At 39.7% G+C, this 16,489-nt stretch overlaps 1 protein-coding gene and 1 non-coding gene across 8 annotated transcripts in view; both read right to left on the reverse strand.

Moving 5' to 3' along the window:
• The window catches only part of AK5 (adenylate kinase 5), a 280,641-nt gene that overhangs the window by 134,401 nt on the left and 129,751 nt on the right, over positions 1-16,489 (reverse strand). For all 7 annotated transcript variants that reach the window (XM_002810687.5, XM_009248808.4, XM_063711701.1 and 4 more), the window contains exons 7-8: positions 13,242-13,332; positions 6,628-6,704 (exon numbers count right to left, since the gene is read on the reverse strand). In XM_002810687.5, the coding sequence (XP_002810733.2) occupies positions 6,628-6,704; positions 13,242-13,332 (168 nt within the window). The remainder of the gene's footprint in view (positions 1-6,627; positions 6,705-13,241; positions 13,333-16,489) is intronic.
• On the reverse strand, positions 3,990-4,051 carry LOC112131230 (U7 small nuclear RNA). Its single transcript, XR_002913352.1, has one exon. It is a non-coding gene; the product is annotated as a U7 small nuclear RNA (small nuclear RNA).

Raw genomic sequence — 16,489 nt, forward strand, 5'->3', positions numbered from 1 at the left:
GCTTGAGCTGAGGAGCTCAAGGCTGCGGTGAGCTATGATCATGCCACTGCACTTCAACCTGGGCAACACAGCAAAAGTCTGTCTCTAAAAAATAAAATAAAATGTACCTGGTCTGATAATCCCACATTCCTGCTATATATGACTGGTTCTGATGCTTAGTCAGTCTATTCAAATCATGTTTTTTGCCTTTTGACATACCTTGCAATTTTTCCTTGACAGATGGACCCGATATACTGAATAAAAGGAACCACAGTAAATAACCTTTAGTAATGCTGTGATAAAGTATGGGGCCGGGGAATTGTTCTACAGTCCTATAATTAGGTCTCAGTCTTTCGGTGAGCCTGTGGCCCTGGACTGTGAACTTTGCCAGTGTTTCTCGATACTTTTCTCCCTTTGGGTGGGACAGGATGGCTAGAGGCAGCTAGAGTTGGGTTTTCTCTTGCTCTAGGAATGTTACGCCCTGGTAAAATAGTTTCTTCTGAGGGCAGCCCTTGTTAAGAAGAGCAGAATGCTTTAGCATATTTCAAAATGTTTTTTTTTTTCTCCTCTCACTGCCAGAAGACTGAGGGGAATTTTTCCAGATATTCACTGTGAGGACCTGGCAAAGCTCCTGGAGGTAAAACTTACAGAAGTGTGGGGTCCCATGACTGGATCTCTCTGGGATTTTTAACTCTCATATTGTCCACACTGAACCTCCAGCTATTGTCACTGTTCAGTGTTTCCAGCCCTGGTACAGGCTTCCACAGATGTTTCTGCTTGTGGGTTTCTGTTTGGGTAAGTTGTGATTCTCTGATTGTCTCTCCAATCTTTGGGGTAATGGTTTGTCCTGTAAACTCACTTCTCTGACAGATCTAAGAGTGATTGTTTATTTTTCAGTTGTTCAGCTTTTTACTGGTTGTTAGGATAGAGCAGCAACTTCTAAGTGCCTCACATGCCAGTCCAGGAATCAGAAGTGCTCAGACAACTGGCATTCACTTAGCTGAAGAAGTGGTGGCCTCTGTCAGCTATAGAAGGCTATCTTGAAAAGTTCAGTCATATTTGAAAGAGGGAGGGTAGGGAACTCACATTTATGCAGCATTTGTTCTGTACAAGGTACCCTGCACTCCCTACCTCTGACAACAGTACTTCTTCTTTTTTTTTTTTTTTTTTTTTTTTGAGACGGAGTCTTGCTCTGTTGCCCAGGCTGGAGTGCAGTGGCGCTATCTTGGCCCACTGCAAGCTCCGCCTCCTGGGTTCACGCCATTCTCCTGCCTCAGCCCCCCGAGTAGCTGGGACTACAGGCGCCCACCACCATGCCTGGCTAATTTTTTGTTTTTGTATTTTTAGTAAAGACAGGGTTTCACTGTGTTAGCCAGGATGGTCTCAATCTCCTGACCTCGTGATCCACCCACCTTGGCCTCCCAAAGTGCTGGGATTACAGGCGTGAGCCACCGTACCCGGCCAACAGTACTTCTAAGTGGGGTTGTCACCACCATTTTCTTGAAGGGAAAATTGAGGCTCAAAAGGGGCTCAGTAAGGCATAAAAACATCACACATTAAGTAGAAGAACTGGAATTCATGTTCTTGGCTTTAAACAAATGGGCATTTATTGAGCATATGCCATATGCCAGGCTCCGTGGCAGGCACTGAGGACACAGAGAGCAGAACATAGTACCTGAAATGCAAGATAATATTACAACACAGAGTATCACGGGCCCTCTGAGAAGGTGAACCAAACCTGTGATAAGAGAAGGGTTTCCTAGAGGGGAAGCTTGGTCCTGATGGTGCATGAGTAGAGGTCACATGGGACAGAAGCAATAGGGTTGAGGAAACTTCCATATAGAGGAAAGAGATTGTGCAAACATGACCCATTTGAGGGAACTGAGAATGGCTTTGTGTGGCTGGAGCAGTCAGTGTGTTTTGATAACTGGCAATGGATGAGTTTGGAGAAAAATGTAGGGGTCATATTCAGATTTGAAAGTTTCTATGAATCTTCTAAGAGCTTCCAGTTTAATTCTGAAATCGATGAAGAGCCAAGAAAAGTTTTAAGCCATGGAATGCCATGATTGTGTGTGCTTTCAGGAAGATAATTTGATGGGTGAGCAGACTGAGGGAAGGAGACTGGTTAAGAGGCTGGCCCTATGGTCCCAGGGAGGAAGGCTGAGGGTGTGAACCAAAGCATGGGCAGTGGAGTGGGAGAAGCAATTCCTGCACAGGAGAACTGAGTAGCTCTTGATCAAACTGATGTAGGAAGAGAGAGAAAGGAAGGAGGCTAGGAAGACGCCCTTGTGTCTGGCTTGGGCAGCTGGAGAACGGTGGTATCATTCACAGAAATAGGAAGAACAGAAGGAAGAACAGATTTCTTGGGGGAAGATGGTGAGCGTGGTTTTGGACATGTTGAATTCAAGATGCACATGGGAAATCCAATTGGTGTTACTTAGTAGTCAGACATATGCAACAGGAGCTCACCAGGAAGCTCTAAGTGAAGTCAAAACCATGGCTGTGAGCCTATGAGCCTCTCATAGGAGAACATGTGCAGTTAGGAGAGAAGGGTCCATGGTCAGTATGCTGGGGAGTGTTCACAGTTAAATAATAGACTGATGGAGAGGAGTTCAGCAAGGAAACCAAGAATGAGTGAAGCGAGAAGTAAGAGGGAGGGATCACATGGAGGCAGGTGCTGTAGCCTGTGGTTAGGAGCAGAAGCTTTGTGGCTGAGACTGGCTTGGTGCTCACCAAGCCCATCTCTCCCTTCCTGGGCACATAAATAAGCTCCATTTCTCAGCCTCCTTGCATCTAGGTAGAGCCAGTGACTAAGGTTGCTACTGAATGTGAGATGAGGTAATGTGCAATTAAATGCAGGTGCATCTTCCTCAAGTTCTTCTCCTTCCCATCCGTAATCCCTTTGGAGGTCACATGTAAAAGGAACTCTGGAAGGAAAGCTTTCAGATTTTGAGTTTTATTAATTACACCAGCACAATCTAGCCTATCTGTCCTGCACCTGGCTCTGGAGTCACAAAGCTGGATTTGAATCCTAGTTCCACCTTTTGAATCCTGGCTTTACCTCTTACCAACCGTGTGACCTTGGGTAAACTTAATTTCTCTGTGCCTCAGATTCCTCATCAGTAAAATTGGGATAATAATAATATAGTTGTCTGAGGATAAAATGAGGTAATAAATATGAAGCACACAGACAAGTATTAAAAGCTCTAGAAATGTTGAAAGCTAATGGAAAGAATGTCAGGAATGGGGGAATGGTTCACGACAGGAGTCAGCAAACTATGGCCTGCAGGTCAAATCTACTCTGCTGCCTATTTTTATATGGCCTTTCAGCAAGAATGAATTTTACATTTTTAAATGGTGGAAATAAATGACACGAAAATTATATGGAATTTGAATTTCACTATCCACATATAATGTTTTACTGCAACAAAGCCACATTCATTGTTTACATATTGTTACGGCTGTTTTGCTCAATGATGGCAGAGTTTGAGTAGTTGCAACAGATAACATATGGGCCCACAAAGCCTAAAATATTTATACTACCTGGTCCTTTACAGAAAAAGTGTGGTGATCCCTAGTTTACAGTGTCAAATGCAGCAAAGGTCAAGAAAGATAACTAAAAAGGGTTAACTGGAATTGGCAAAAGATTACTAGTGAGCTTGTTAATGGCTTTACTGGAGTGGGGAAAGTGGAGAATAGATTTTGGTGCCAGGCAAATCAAAGTTTGATTCCTGACTCTACAACTTGCTAGCTTTATGGTCTTGGGAAGTCAGTTAACTTTTGTGAGCGTCAATTTCCTCGGGTGTAAATTAGGGATTAACAGAGCTTACTTCTTGAGTTATTGTAAGGATCAGCAATAATGCATGTAAACCATAAAACACATTCCTGGTTTAGAGTAGGTGCTAAATGAATGCAAGTTCTTGTTTCATTTAATCTGCTGCAAACAAAATTGTCATTCCTTTATAGTAACTGCATTTTCACTTTTTAATTTTTTAAAAGAATTTTTTTTTCTGGGCTTTCCAGCGAAAACTAGACAGCCTGCTAGACAAATTCTAAAAGAGCTGTAACACTATATTTTCACTTTTAATATTTTAGTTTTCTCTTCCATCTTCTGCTGGTTTATGTTATATTTTAAGTCATTGCTCAAATCTCACCTCTTTAATGAGGGCATACCATTTAATATGGACCATCCTGATTAATGTGATAATTTGTTCCTCCCCCAGCATTCCTAACCCCCTTACCCTGTTCTACTTTCTTTTCTCATAAAGTTTATCACCTCTGACAATCTAGAGAACTGACTAATTTACTATGTTTATTGTTTACTTTCTGTCTTCTGCACTCTGATGTAAGCTCCTTGCCACAAGAGCCCTTGCTTGTTTTATGTAATTATATTCTAAGTGCCTAAACAGAAACTGGCACACAGTTGGTGTCCAATTAATACTTGTTGAATGACTAAATGAAAAAAGAATAGATGAAGATTAAAAAAAAATCCTGCTCAGGACTGGATACGTTCCTTCCATCTTGGGACTGGGACTTGTCTTATTCATCTCTGTAAAATTCTCAACTATTATCTGTTAAAAAATAACCTCGGCTCCATCACCTCCATTCTCTCGTTCTGGAATTCCTTTTAGAATATGTTGAACCAATCATTCTATCCTCAATGTCTCCTAAGTTCTTTCTCATATTTGACAACTATTTAGCTCTGTGTTTTATTCTATGGCAATTTCCTCTACTCTATCATTAAGTCCCTTTTTAGCTGCATCTAGTCTACTATTCAACTGTTAATTGAATTTCTATTTCAATGACAATATTTTTGTGTGTGCCTACAATGCCTGTTTCTTCCCTTTTTCTTTCTTCTTTTCCATTTGTTCATGTATTTGTTTCATGGCTTCCAATCTTCCCTTTCAATATTTTGAATATCCTTATATTGTGATTTCTTTTAGATTTTTCTGTTCTTTCTAGTTCTTGGGGGTGTGGAGTCTTCCATTTCTTTAACTAGCTGGCTTCCTTGTTGTGAATCATTTCTTTGTGCAGTCTGTAATTTTAGATTGTAAGTGGTTGTTTTGCATTAGCCTCTGCTGGAGTCTTATGGGTCAGCAACTGAAAAGGCTCCCAATACATATCATTGAATGACCTGTCTTTGGAGGCTAGGATGGGAGGCAGTACATTGTGGCAGAGGCAGTACAACCTCTTTCTTTTGTAAATTGCCCAGTCTTGGGTATGCTAGAGAATGTGACCTAAGTTCACATCCCTACTGTGAAACTATTTATGTAACCTTGGGTAAATTACTCTTCTAGTCCTTTTTTTTTTTTGTCTGTGATATAGAGATAATAATTCCTACTTCCTAGAGATGTTGTGAAGAATTGGTGAGTTAATATAAGAAACTCGGCACAACGTTTTGCATGTAGTAAGTGCTTAATAGATGTTAAAAATTACTATAAACATGTGTAGCTATTATAGCACTTGCCAACATCATCTCCTTGCTTTGTGCTATAGGGAAAGAACTTTATACTCAAGAAAATAGCTTCTGAATATGTATATGAAATACACAGCCAGCCATTACACGTGGACACTGGTCAGATCTGTTTGCTTTATTTGTGATGAATATTAGTTAAAGATGGGAACAAAGCCTCCCCCAAGAACATGTTCACTTGGCTTTTAGCCATTGCTGAGGAGCACTGACGAGAGGCGGAAGAAAGTTTTGGACATTTTTCTTTTTTAAAAATAAAGCCTAATTAGGGGGTTGGCTCATTTGCCAACTATTTTGGTTCATTAAAATATAGCAGCAGAGAGAGTTCTTCTGCTGAGAGGAAAATGACCCAGATAAATGTCTTCAGTTTTATTCAAAGAGAAAATGTATTTAACTTCTTGGCTATGCTTTCCTCGGTCATCATTCCCTTCCACAGGTTAGTGATATGGTTTGGCTCTGTGTCCCCACCCAAATCTCATCTTGTAGCTCCCATAATTCCCACATGTTGTGGGAGGGAGCCAGTGGGAGATGACTGAATCGTGGGGGCGAGTCTTTTCTGTGCTGTTGTGATAGTGAATGGGTCTCACAAGATCCGATGGTTTTAAAATCAGGAGTTTCCCTGCACAAGTTCTCCCTTTGCCTGCTGCCATCCATGTAAGACGTGACTTGCTCCTCCTTGTCTTCTGCCATGATTGTGAGGTCTCCCCAGTCATGTGGAACTCTGAGTTCTCCATTAAACCTCTTTCTTTTGTAAATTGCCTAGTCTCGGGTATGTCTTTATCACCAGCTTGAAAATGGACTAATACAGTTAGCAATAAAATAGCAGAGCCCTGAACCTGTAGCTGATGCTCAGTAAATAGTATTAGTTTATTAGTGGGAAGGGATAGAGACACGGGCAAATTCTTCGTCAAGAGAACCTCATTTCTATCCCATGTTAACTTTTGATGATAAATCTTTCTTTAATTCACTGTGTTTTGGATCTTTGGACAAGGGAGTGCCAAAGAGCCAAACTTAGTGAATGAAAGCTGTAGACTACTGTAATTTATCATGTAATATGTTATTAGTTGTCTGTATATATTTCACAAAATGAGTTTTTATAATTCAAATTTTCATAAAACATTTACAAAGGTTCAACTGAAAAACATTTAAATATAGAACTATTTTTAGATTTTAATTACCTGATCTTCATAATCAGATCCTGTATCAATGATCTCTCCAGTGTCCAATATCATCGAAGGATCAAGGTCACTTGAACCTAAGATTAGGAAAGAAAAGATAAGTGGATGGAGGTTGTCTATGTATGTTTCTAAAGCAAACAGTCTCTCACTAGGTTTCCATATTTTCCTATATTACATTAAATTCACAAACATTTCTAGACTCTTCTCATCTGCCAGGTACAATGTTTTGCTACAGATTCAAAATGCAGAGACTCTGGACACTGTGTGCATCCTTAAGAAGAAGAAAATACTGTGAGGAAGAATAATTTGTCAACAAGAGGTTATTATTAAAGGTTCAGCAACCCAAGAGAGTGAGCTACTAATTCTGGTTAGTAGTAGAGGTGATGGTGGAGTTAAGATTCTTCACGAGGTACTAATCTATGATCCTGAATTTTGAGAGTGAATACAGGTTGTCCAGGAGGGGGAGCAGTTTCAGGATTTGCAGTAATAACGGAAGTAGAAGGAACACCATGAGCAAAGTACAGAGTGGGAGGAGAGAAAGGGTTTTCCAGAAATAGGAAGGGCTAAGTTTGAATACTCCATAAAAACTTGAGTTTTTCCTCAAGCCTTCAGGTCACCTTAGTTGCTGAAGGTAAGAAAAATCAGGTTAACTTAATGTATGAATAGAGAGATTATTTCCCTTAGGTACTACAGGTTTCATTAAATTACTTACCCATTAATCCCCAAGGCTCAGACTTAAACTGGTAATTTTTACAATGGGACTTCTGAAGCACAACTGATTCATCATTCTCATTTAATAACTCTCTCCTGCTAGGAAATATATATCATCTAACTACCCAGAAAGACTGAATTCAGTGCTGCCCATAAAATATTCTATATTCTGTGAGAAAACATTGTTTCACTGTAAACGTGGCCTTGGCAAATAATTCTTAGTCAGAATATCCAATGAGTAATGCATAATGAATATAAATTTTAAAAAAATGTTAAGCATCTCATACACTTCTCAGATGTAGGCCTCTCCCCGATGTTGCTTTCATATTTTCTTTCAAAATAAGTTGGGGTATGACCTTACACAGTCTTTTCTCATCTCTTCTCTTTTTTCCCCCTTCTCTTCTCTTATCATTGTGCCTGCCATCTACCAACTTGACAAAGTAATAGCCATTACCAAATTGATTAAGTTCTAAGCAGTAATACCAGTGTTTACTGTGTTTATATCTTTACATTTTTTACAGGATGATAAAGTTTTTCAAAATGGACATATTAAACCATCAAACCATTTTGGAAAAGTAATCATAGAATTGCTATGAAGAGTTGCATAAGTGTGTTCAGAACAACCCTGGGTGATGCTAGTCACGCTGTCAGCACAGCCCTTGCCAGACCACTGTTCATAAGGTGGTTGCTAGAATGGAGTTGGCAAGCCTACCCACCATGCTATTAACAGAGATTAGAAGGTAGAGGTGAGAAGCTTTAATTTACATATGTATTTTAACATTAGTGGGATTATACATAATTTTTCTACCTTTGTACTTTTGGTATTTTTTTCAAATAAAGAATTTTGTAAGGTGTATCTTGGGGCCAAAATATTCAGCTGTCTTAAAGCCCAGTTTGAAGGTCAGTTTGCACTTATGTTGTGAGGCAGTAAGTATCAGAAATAAAATATATATACATATATATTTCCATTATAATAGACATTTTAGAACTATCAGGTTGGTGCAAAAGAAATTGTGGGTTTTGCCTTTACTTTCAAAGTCTGTTTCACAGAATCCCACTTCTCATTTTAGAAAAGAGGAAAATGAGAAGCAGAAAAGTTAAAAAACTTGGCCTAGGTCATGTAGAAAGTGCCTGAGACCAAAGGCAGAGCCAGTAGCTCCTACTTCTCTTTCTAACACACCATACCGACTCCAAATTCTAAGCAGGGGCAATCGAAATGGGTTTATACAGACCCTCTTTTGCTACAGTGCTCTACAGGAAAGGACCTGGAGGAGCATGCTGTCAAGTCTATGTGCTGAGAAAATGAGGAACAGTGAATGGTTGATGATGACACAGGTCATAGGGTGGCTGTGGAAATGGAAGAATCAGAGTGGAATTAAGGAGTCCCATTCAAGCTGGTAACAATCAATGCCCCCTTCTAGGTGGCTGCTATTGACAGCATCATTAAAGATAACACAAATTTTAGCTGGCTTTCTTTACTTCCACAATATGATTATTATCTGCCACTGACTAGTGGAAGTGGTGATAGCTATTGGATTCAAATGATACCTTTGCTTCACCTGTACTTAACAGTGATTCATGTGGAGTGGATACTGTGATCTGAACATGAAATCTTTTTAAACATATAGCTGCTTTTAGTACCTGTGTCCTACTTATTTTATTTAATTACAAAGTGTTCTTTCCATTGTTTTAAAAAACAACAATGTGAAGGGCTCTTAAACAACTCAGTTAATGGATATTACATGTTAATACTGGAAAACGGAGCAAGATAATTAGAAAACTATCTTCAGCAATGGTAGAATGAAAATACCTTTGTTTAAAAGAAAGCTTCATGCTTATAAGAAGAGATTGAATTTCCTAATAAAATGTATTTTTTTTTGATGGAGTCTCCCTCTGTCGCAGTAAAATGCTTTTAACAGGAATTATATTGCATCATTAGGGATGAAATTTCTTGAAACACTGTTACTCCTGGCAGCAGTATTAATATATCATAGGAGGCAACAGATAAAGGATATCATTATCAGCTTTGATAATGATTGAATGGCTTTCATTTTCTTTTAGCGTTGGTTTCTTGGTTTGCTGAAAACGGGACCTTTAATAATACTCTAAGGTTTGACACAAAAAATAGAGGGAAAATATAAACAAATGTACACATTACTGCCTTCTTTCGTTGGATAATTTAACACATAAAACAACTGCAATGATATTGTTACTCAAAAAAGACAGCAAAATTAGGATGTTACGAAAAAGTGATAGTGTAGCTTTCATTTCCCCCATTTTGAATTCTTCAATTTCTTTTCAGATTTAAAAATATTCTTTCTACAGATGACAGAGAGAGGTATGAGCTGAAATACAGAACCCCAGAGGAAGCACCCAGTGCTGCTTGTTTTAGAATGGCCTTCGGAAATATTATTTTCAGGTTGGCTCCTTAAATTTAAGTGGGAAGATGATACAAATTGGCTTTAGAGGTACCAGAAGCTAACCATATTACTTTCTGGGACAACGTTACAGATGTTTTTCCTCCCAGTGGATCTTTAACTCAAAGTTTTAGGAAAATCCTCCTCCCACTTTGAGTACCCCATAAAGACACTCCTACAATTGCAGGGCTTCTTAAGCAGTGAAGGGTGTCTGTAAATAAAACTCCTCCAACCCTTAACCTGCACCCTCTGAGGTAAGCAGTTTCTCCCTTGTCCTGTCCCTTACAGGGTAGCTTACAGTTTAATTTTCGTTAACAGTTTCATTACAGTTTAATTTTAACGAAAATTAAACCTGTAAGGGTTGTGTTTCATCTCTGAATCTAAGAACAAAACTTAGAAGGTACATGTGTTCAATGCATATGTACCAAATAACTAAAAATGAAAGGACACTTCCACTTTACCTTTACAGGTCTTGCTCTCATTGATCCATGCTACAAACATTAAATGTCTCCTGTAAGTGCCTGACCTGCATTAAGCACTGAGAGTCCAGCTCGAATTCCACAGGCATGGAAAGTGTTCATTACAATGTGTAGGAAGAGCACTGTATTTACTTGGAAAAATATTCTGACGGTATTTGGGACTAGAACTCTTTGAGGGTTCTGGGTGTCGGTGGGCTGCTCTGGGTGAGAAGGGGAAGTGGGGAGTTTTTCAGTTACTCCAGGACAGGGTTGGGGCAGGGAGGAGGGCAGAGAAGGAGAAGAGAGAAGAAGCAGATCCAGGAAAAGGGGGGAAAGTTGTATTGTGTAAGATGTGGTTTCTCCCCATGAGCCCTCAAATCTGCTGCAAAGACAGGAACTCATAGATAGCCTTTTCAATGTGACAGCCACATACTTTGCACGCAGAAACCATTTATTTTTCAGAACAATCCTCTGGGGTAGCTGCTACTATTATCCCCTTTTTATAGATAAGGAGATGGAGGCCCAGAGCAGTTGAGTGACACAGCCAGATGGCTTTGCTAGAAGTGTGGGTGGAGGGCTTCATCGAGGGGGAGACACTGCAGACAGGCCTTGAAGAAGCAGATAATCAGAGCAATGGTAGTCTCTAAGAAAAGTCCTGTACACCTGTGGGTCACAGGGTGCTATTCAAGGGCTTAATCTAGTCTGGGGTGGGGTCTGAGAAAGCCTCCTTGAGAAAATCACCACGTTTACTCTGAGGCGCAAAGTAGAATCTGGCCAGGTGCAGGATGGGGCTCTATGGGGTTGGGAGAGTGAGAGGGATGCAGATGAGGAGAGGCGTTTTCTAAGCAGAGAGAAGAGCAGGTGGAAAATGCCTAAGGCAGGAAGGAACTTGAGGTATTCAGAGAAGTGTGGGAAGCTGGTGCCAGTGATGTTGGGGAGGGGATGTTGTTGCAGTAACAGGACCACTGCAGGAAAGCAAAGGATTTGGGGCTTTCTTCTGTGCTAAGGGTACTCGTGGCCAGCCTGCAGGAGTCATTGAAGGTTTTGTTTTGTTTTGTTTTCAGAAAGGTAGGATGATTAGAACTGCATTCTGTGAAGATCCCCATGGCAGCAGGACATTCATGACAGACAGGAGAGGCCAGGGATGAAGAATGACAAAGCGTTTGGTGACTGCAGTGGGAATAGAGACAAAGGTTTGCACTCCCAAGGTGCCCCCACGGAATGATGATCAGTGTGGAGTGTGAGGGCAAGAACATTTCTGCCTGGCTCCCTGGAGAAAGGTCGAGGTGAGAGAAAGAGAATTGGATGCCATTTATAGGAGGCGATATGGGAGCTGTGGGGCAGCTGAGATTCTGCAGAAAGAGAGTTGAGAGAGAAAAAAACAGTGGAGGGACCAAACCTGGAGGCTGACAATCCACAGAGCAGAGGCCATGGATATGACTTATTTATTGGGTGAGTCATCAACATTTATAAGCCAGGAGATTTCACCATTGTTCTTCAACAGCGACAGTTTCCTGGAGCTACACAGTATCTGCCTCCTGCAGGGGAGGCACCATTTACTTCTAGTTTACCACACTTTATTCACCAAGGGCTGTTTTAGAGAAAACAGACTTATTCTAAGGCTGAAGCAGAAGCCAGCTTTCAGGGGGTCTCAGGAGTGGAAGAGTTAGCGGGAGTTGAGGCTGCAAGCACAGTCTTCCGTTTATGAGCTCTGAGGTACAGGGAGGAGAAAGTAGACACCTGGAAACCGCTGCTAAGGCTCAGGCACTATGCACTTTACCAAGGGGACCTTAAGAGAATGAGGACACAGCACCTGTCCTTGGGCGGTTTCCTATTGGTACAGAAACCAGCACAGTTGCATCACCGCAAGGCACAAGGCTCCCTAGTGGAGAAACACCACTAGCGAGCCAGAAAGTGCTGGGTGTCCCAAAGAAGGGGCGGCTTAAATCAGCCCCTCCATCCCACTGTATTAGCAAACTGAGGATATCTAGCAGTTAGATATTTGTCGTTAGAGGTAGTCACTTCTAAAGCATCTTCTAAATAAAATATTAACTTGAAAAGCACAGAGTCAGTATTTTTCAGAGCAGCAGTAGTCATGTTTTCATAATCTTAAATGATTCTCAATATTTCATCTTTCTTGCAATAGGCCAACTTTTCATAAATCTCATCAGAAAGTTAGGCAGATGAGTTTACATCGATTATCTGTGTTCTGTGGGTCTGCCCAGAAAGACTACCACCTTACCCTTGTAATTCTGTCTTTCTTTGAAGCTACTCTTAGGTGGCTTCAAATAGTGATTTAAAATGTTAAGTGTTTAGCCTTTTTCTTTATGGCCCCAAACTTTTGGTCTTTACCCTTTGAGATCATTACTCAGAAGAAAGAAGGTCAGGACTGAGACTAAGATTGGAGAGTCATCCACATAGAACTGATGTTGAAGCCACATGTGACAATGAGTTGACTCAGGGTCAGAGTACGGAGAGAATGAGAGGAGGGTCAGGACAGAACCGTGAGTACTGCCTACATTAGGAGATATGATTACTCTACATCAGTGTCCAAAGTCAAAGTTCCAGGCAAGAGCACTTAGGAAGAGAAGAGGTAGGGTCACACAGGAGCTGTGGGTTGGGATGGGAGTGGCTACCAGATTGGAGGGGATGCTTTTTTGGCAACGAGGGAGAAACCTATCGTATGAGTTAGGGGGTCCTGGAGATATTGTAAATTTTAATTGTTGTACAAAGTATGGATTAGGTTAGATATTTTTCTATTATAGTAACATAGGCCCTATGTTACATTGTGACTACCTGGTAATTTACATGTGCAATGACTGGAAGAAAAGCAGCAGCTATAAAGAACAGATTTATAGCCTTTCCTCTGTACTTTGTTTTCTACTTTTATTTTTATACCAGAAAGTATGAGACTTTGTCATCCTTCAAACCTTGCAGCAGTTTGTTAAGCTTCATCCATTAATACAAAGCCCCAGACATTTGGCAGGTGATCATGGCATACTGTTGTCTAAAGGACACGGTGACTTACCTGCTGCAGCCTCTTTGTTTGGAAATAACTTGTTGTCAACTGCCATGCTGATGTCATAGAACACCTCATCCTCATCACGGTCGGCATCAAACTGGGGGAAATCAGGACAGACAAGTTTGGAATATGAGAATACACAAATTAGTTAATTCAAAAATATAATGAGCATCCATCACACAACTGTATCTCTAATGAAGCAGAACAACAGGAGTTAAAGCATTTGAGTCTTTAATCAGACATTTAGAGGGTTTTAAGCCTAGACCTCCTATCGAACAGAGAAGAGTATTAGGGAGTAAATGTACAGTCACTTATGGTTAAAAAAATGTGTAATATTTTCTTAATTTATGGAGCACATTTGGAAAAAACTGAAATTTATCTTGTGGCTTTCTGACTTCATTTTTCTAATGTGAAAAACATGAAAATATATAGTTCTAAACAGTAAGAGGAAAGATGTTCTAACTTATTGTTAAAAACAAACAAACAAACCACAAAGAGGCTGGGTGCAGTGGCTCACTCCTGTAATCCTAGCACTTTGGGAGGCCGAGGTGGGCAGATTGCTTGAGGCCAGGAGTTTGAGACCAGCCTGGCCAACATGGCAAAACCCCATCTCTACTAAAAATACAAAAAAATTAGCCAGGCATGGTGGCACATGCCTGTAGTCCCAGCTGCTAGGGAGGCTGAGGCACGAGAATCACTTGAACCCGGGAGGGAGAAGTTGTAGTGAGCCAAGATGGCGCTGCTGTACTCCAGCCTGGGGGACAGACTGAGACTCTGTCTCCAAAAACAACAACAACAACAACAAAACCTCCAAACCAAATTTCAGATACAATACTAGATACAATATTATAGATGTAGTCTATGGATTCTGTGGATTTAGATGTAACAAAAATTATAGATTTAAATATTTATTTTACAATTCTCTAAAATTAACAAAATTTTAAATATTTTAAAATAACATAGTTATATTTATGAATTCTCTATTTTCCGAGTTTTTCAGTGGTTTGTTAACACATTTTTGTCTCTTTAGTTTTTAAAAATAGCTTTACTATGACAAAAACAAGTAATGCAGAAAAGACTCCCTATTCAATAAATAGTGCTGGGATAACTGGCTAGCCATATGCAGAAGATTGAAGCTGAACCCCTTCCTTACACCATATATGAAAATGAACTCAAGATAGATTAAAGTCTTAGATGTAAAACCCAAAACTATAAAATTCCTGGAAGACAACCTAGGCAATACCATCCTGGACACAGGAATGGGCAAAGATTTCATGACAAAGATGTGAAAAGCAATAGCAAAAACAGCAAAAATTGACAAGTGGGATCTAATTAAACTTGATAGCTTCTGCACTGCTAAAGAAACTACCAGCAGAGTAAACAGACAACCTACAGAACGGGAGGAAATATTTGCAAACTATGCATCTGACAAAGGTCTACTATCCAGCATCTTACAAAGAACTTAAACAAATTTACAAGAGTAAAACAAATACCACCATTAAAAATTGGGCAAAGGACATGAACAGACATGTCTCAAAAGAAGACATACATGCAGCCATCAAGCATATGAAAAAAAAGCTCAATATCACTGATCATTAGAGAAATGCAAATCAAAGCCACAAGGAGATACCATCTCATACCAGTCAGAATGACTATTATTAAAAAGTGAAAAAATAACAGATGGTAGTGAGGTTGTGTTGGTGAGAGTGTAAATTAGTTCAACCATTGTGGAAAGCAGTACAGCAATTCCTTGAGGAGTAAAAGCAGAACTACCATTTGACCCAGCAACCCCATTACTGGGTGTATACCTGGAGGAGTATAAATCATTCTCCCATAAAGACACATGCATGTGAATCTTCATTGCAGCACTATTCACAATAGCAAATACATGGAATCAACCTAAATACCCATCAATGACAGATTGGAAAAAGGAAATGTGGTACATATATACCATGGAATACTATGCAGCCGTAAAAAAGAATGAAGTCATGTCTTTTGTGGGAACACAGATGGAACTGGAGGTCATTGTCCTTAGAAAACTAATGCAGGAACAGAAAACTAAATACCACATGTCGTCACTTGTAAGTGGGAGCTAAATGATAAGAACTTATGAACACAAAGAAGGAAACAATAGACACTGAGGTTTACTTGAGCGGGGAGAATAGGAGGAGGCAGAGAAGCAGAAAATATAACTATTAGATACTGGGCTTAATATCTGGGTGATGAAATAATATGTATAACAAACCCCCATGACATATGTTTACCTATGTAACAAACCTTTACATGTGCCCCCAAACCAAAACTAAAAATTAAAAAAGAAAAAAGTAGATAACATGACAAACAAAAATAAAAATAGCTTTACTGAGTTCTAAGTGATATACAATGAACTGTACATAAAGTATGCAGATTATAAGTTTTAAAAATTGACAAGTGGGACCTAATTAAACTAAAGAGCTTTTGCACAGCAAAAGAAACTACCAACAGAGTAAACAAAACCTACAGAATGAGAGAAAATATTCACAAACTACACATCCAACAAAGGTCTAATATCCAGAATTTATAAGAAACTTAAACAATTCAACAAGCAAAAAACAAATAACTCTATTAAAAAGTGGACAAAAGACATAAACACTTCTCAAAAAAAGACTTACAAGTGGCCAAAAAACATGAAAAAATGCTCAACATCATTAATCATCAGAGAAATGCAAATCAAAACCACAATGAGATACCATCTCACACCAGTCAGAAGGCTATTATTAAAAGAGACAAAAAAAGATGGATGCTGCAGACGCTGCGGAGAAAAGGAAATGTTTTTACTATTGGTGGGAATACAAATTAGTTCAGCCACTGTGGAATGCAGTTTGGAGATTTCTCAAAGAACTTAAAACAGGTTCTTTGACCATTTGACCCAGGAATTCCATTACTGGGTATATATCCAAAGAAAATAAATCATTCTACTAAAAAGACAAATGCACTCATATGTTCATTACAGCACTGTTCACAATAGCAAAGACATGGAATCAACCTGGGTCCCCAACAATGGTGGACTGGATAAAGAAAACGTAGTACATATACATCATGGAATAAGACACAGCCATAAAAAAGAATGAAATCATGTCCTTTGCAGCAACATGGAAGCATCTGGAAGCCACTATGCTAAGTGAATTAGCACAGGAACAGAAAACCAAATACCACATGTTCTCACTTATAAGTGGAAGCTAAACACTGGTTACGCAGGGAGATAAAGATGGGAA

Source organism: Pongo abelii, chromosome 1 (assembly GCF_028885655.2).
Source record: "Pongo abelii isolate AG06213 chromosome 1, NHGRI_mPonAbe1-v2.0_pri, whole genome shotgun sequence".
Classification (NCBI taxonomy): domain Eukaryota; kingdom Metazoa; phylum Chordata; class Mammalia; order Primates; family Hominidae; genus Pongo; species Pongo abelii.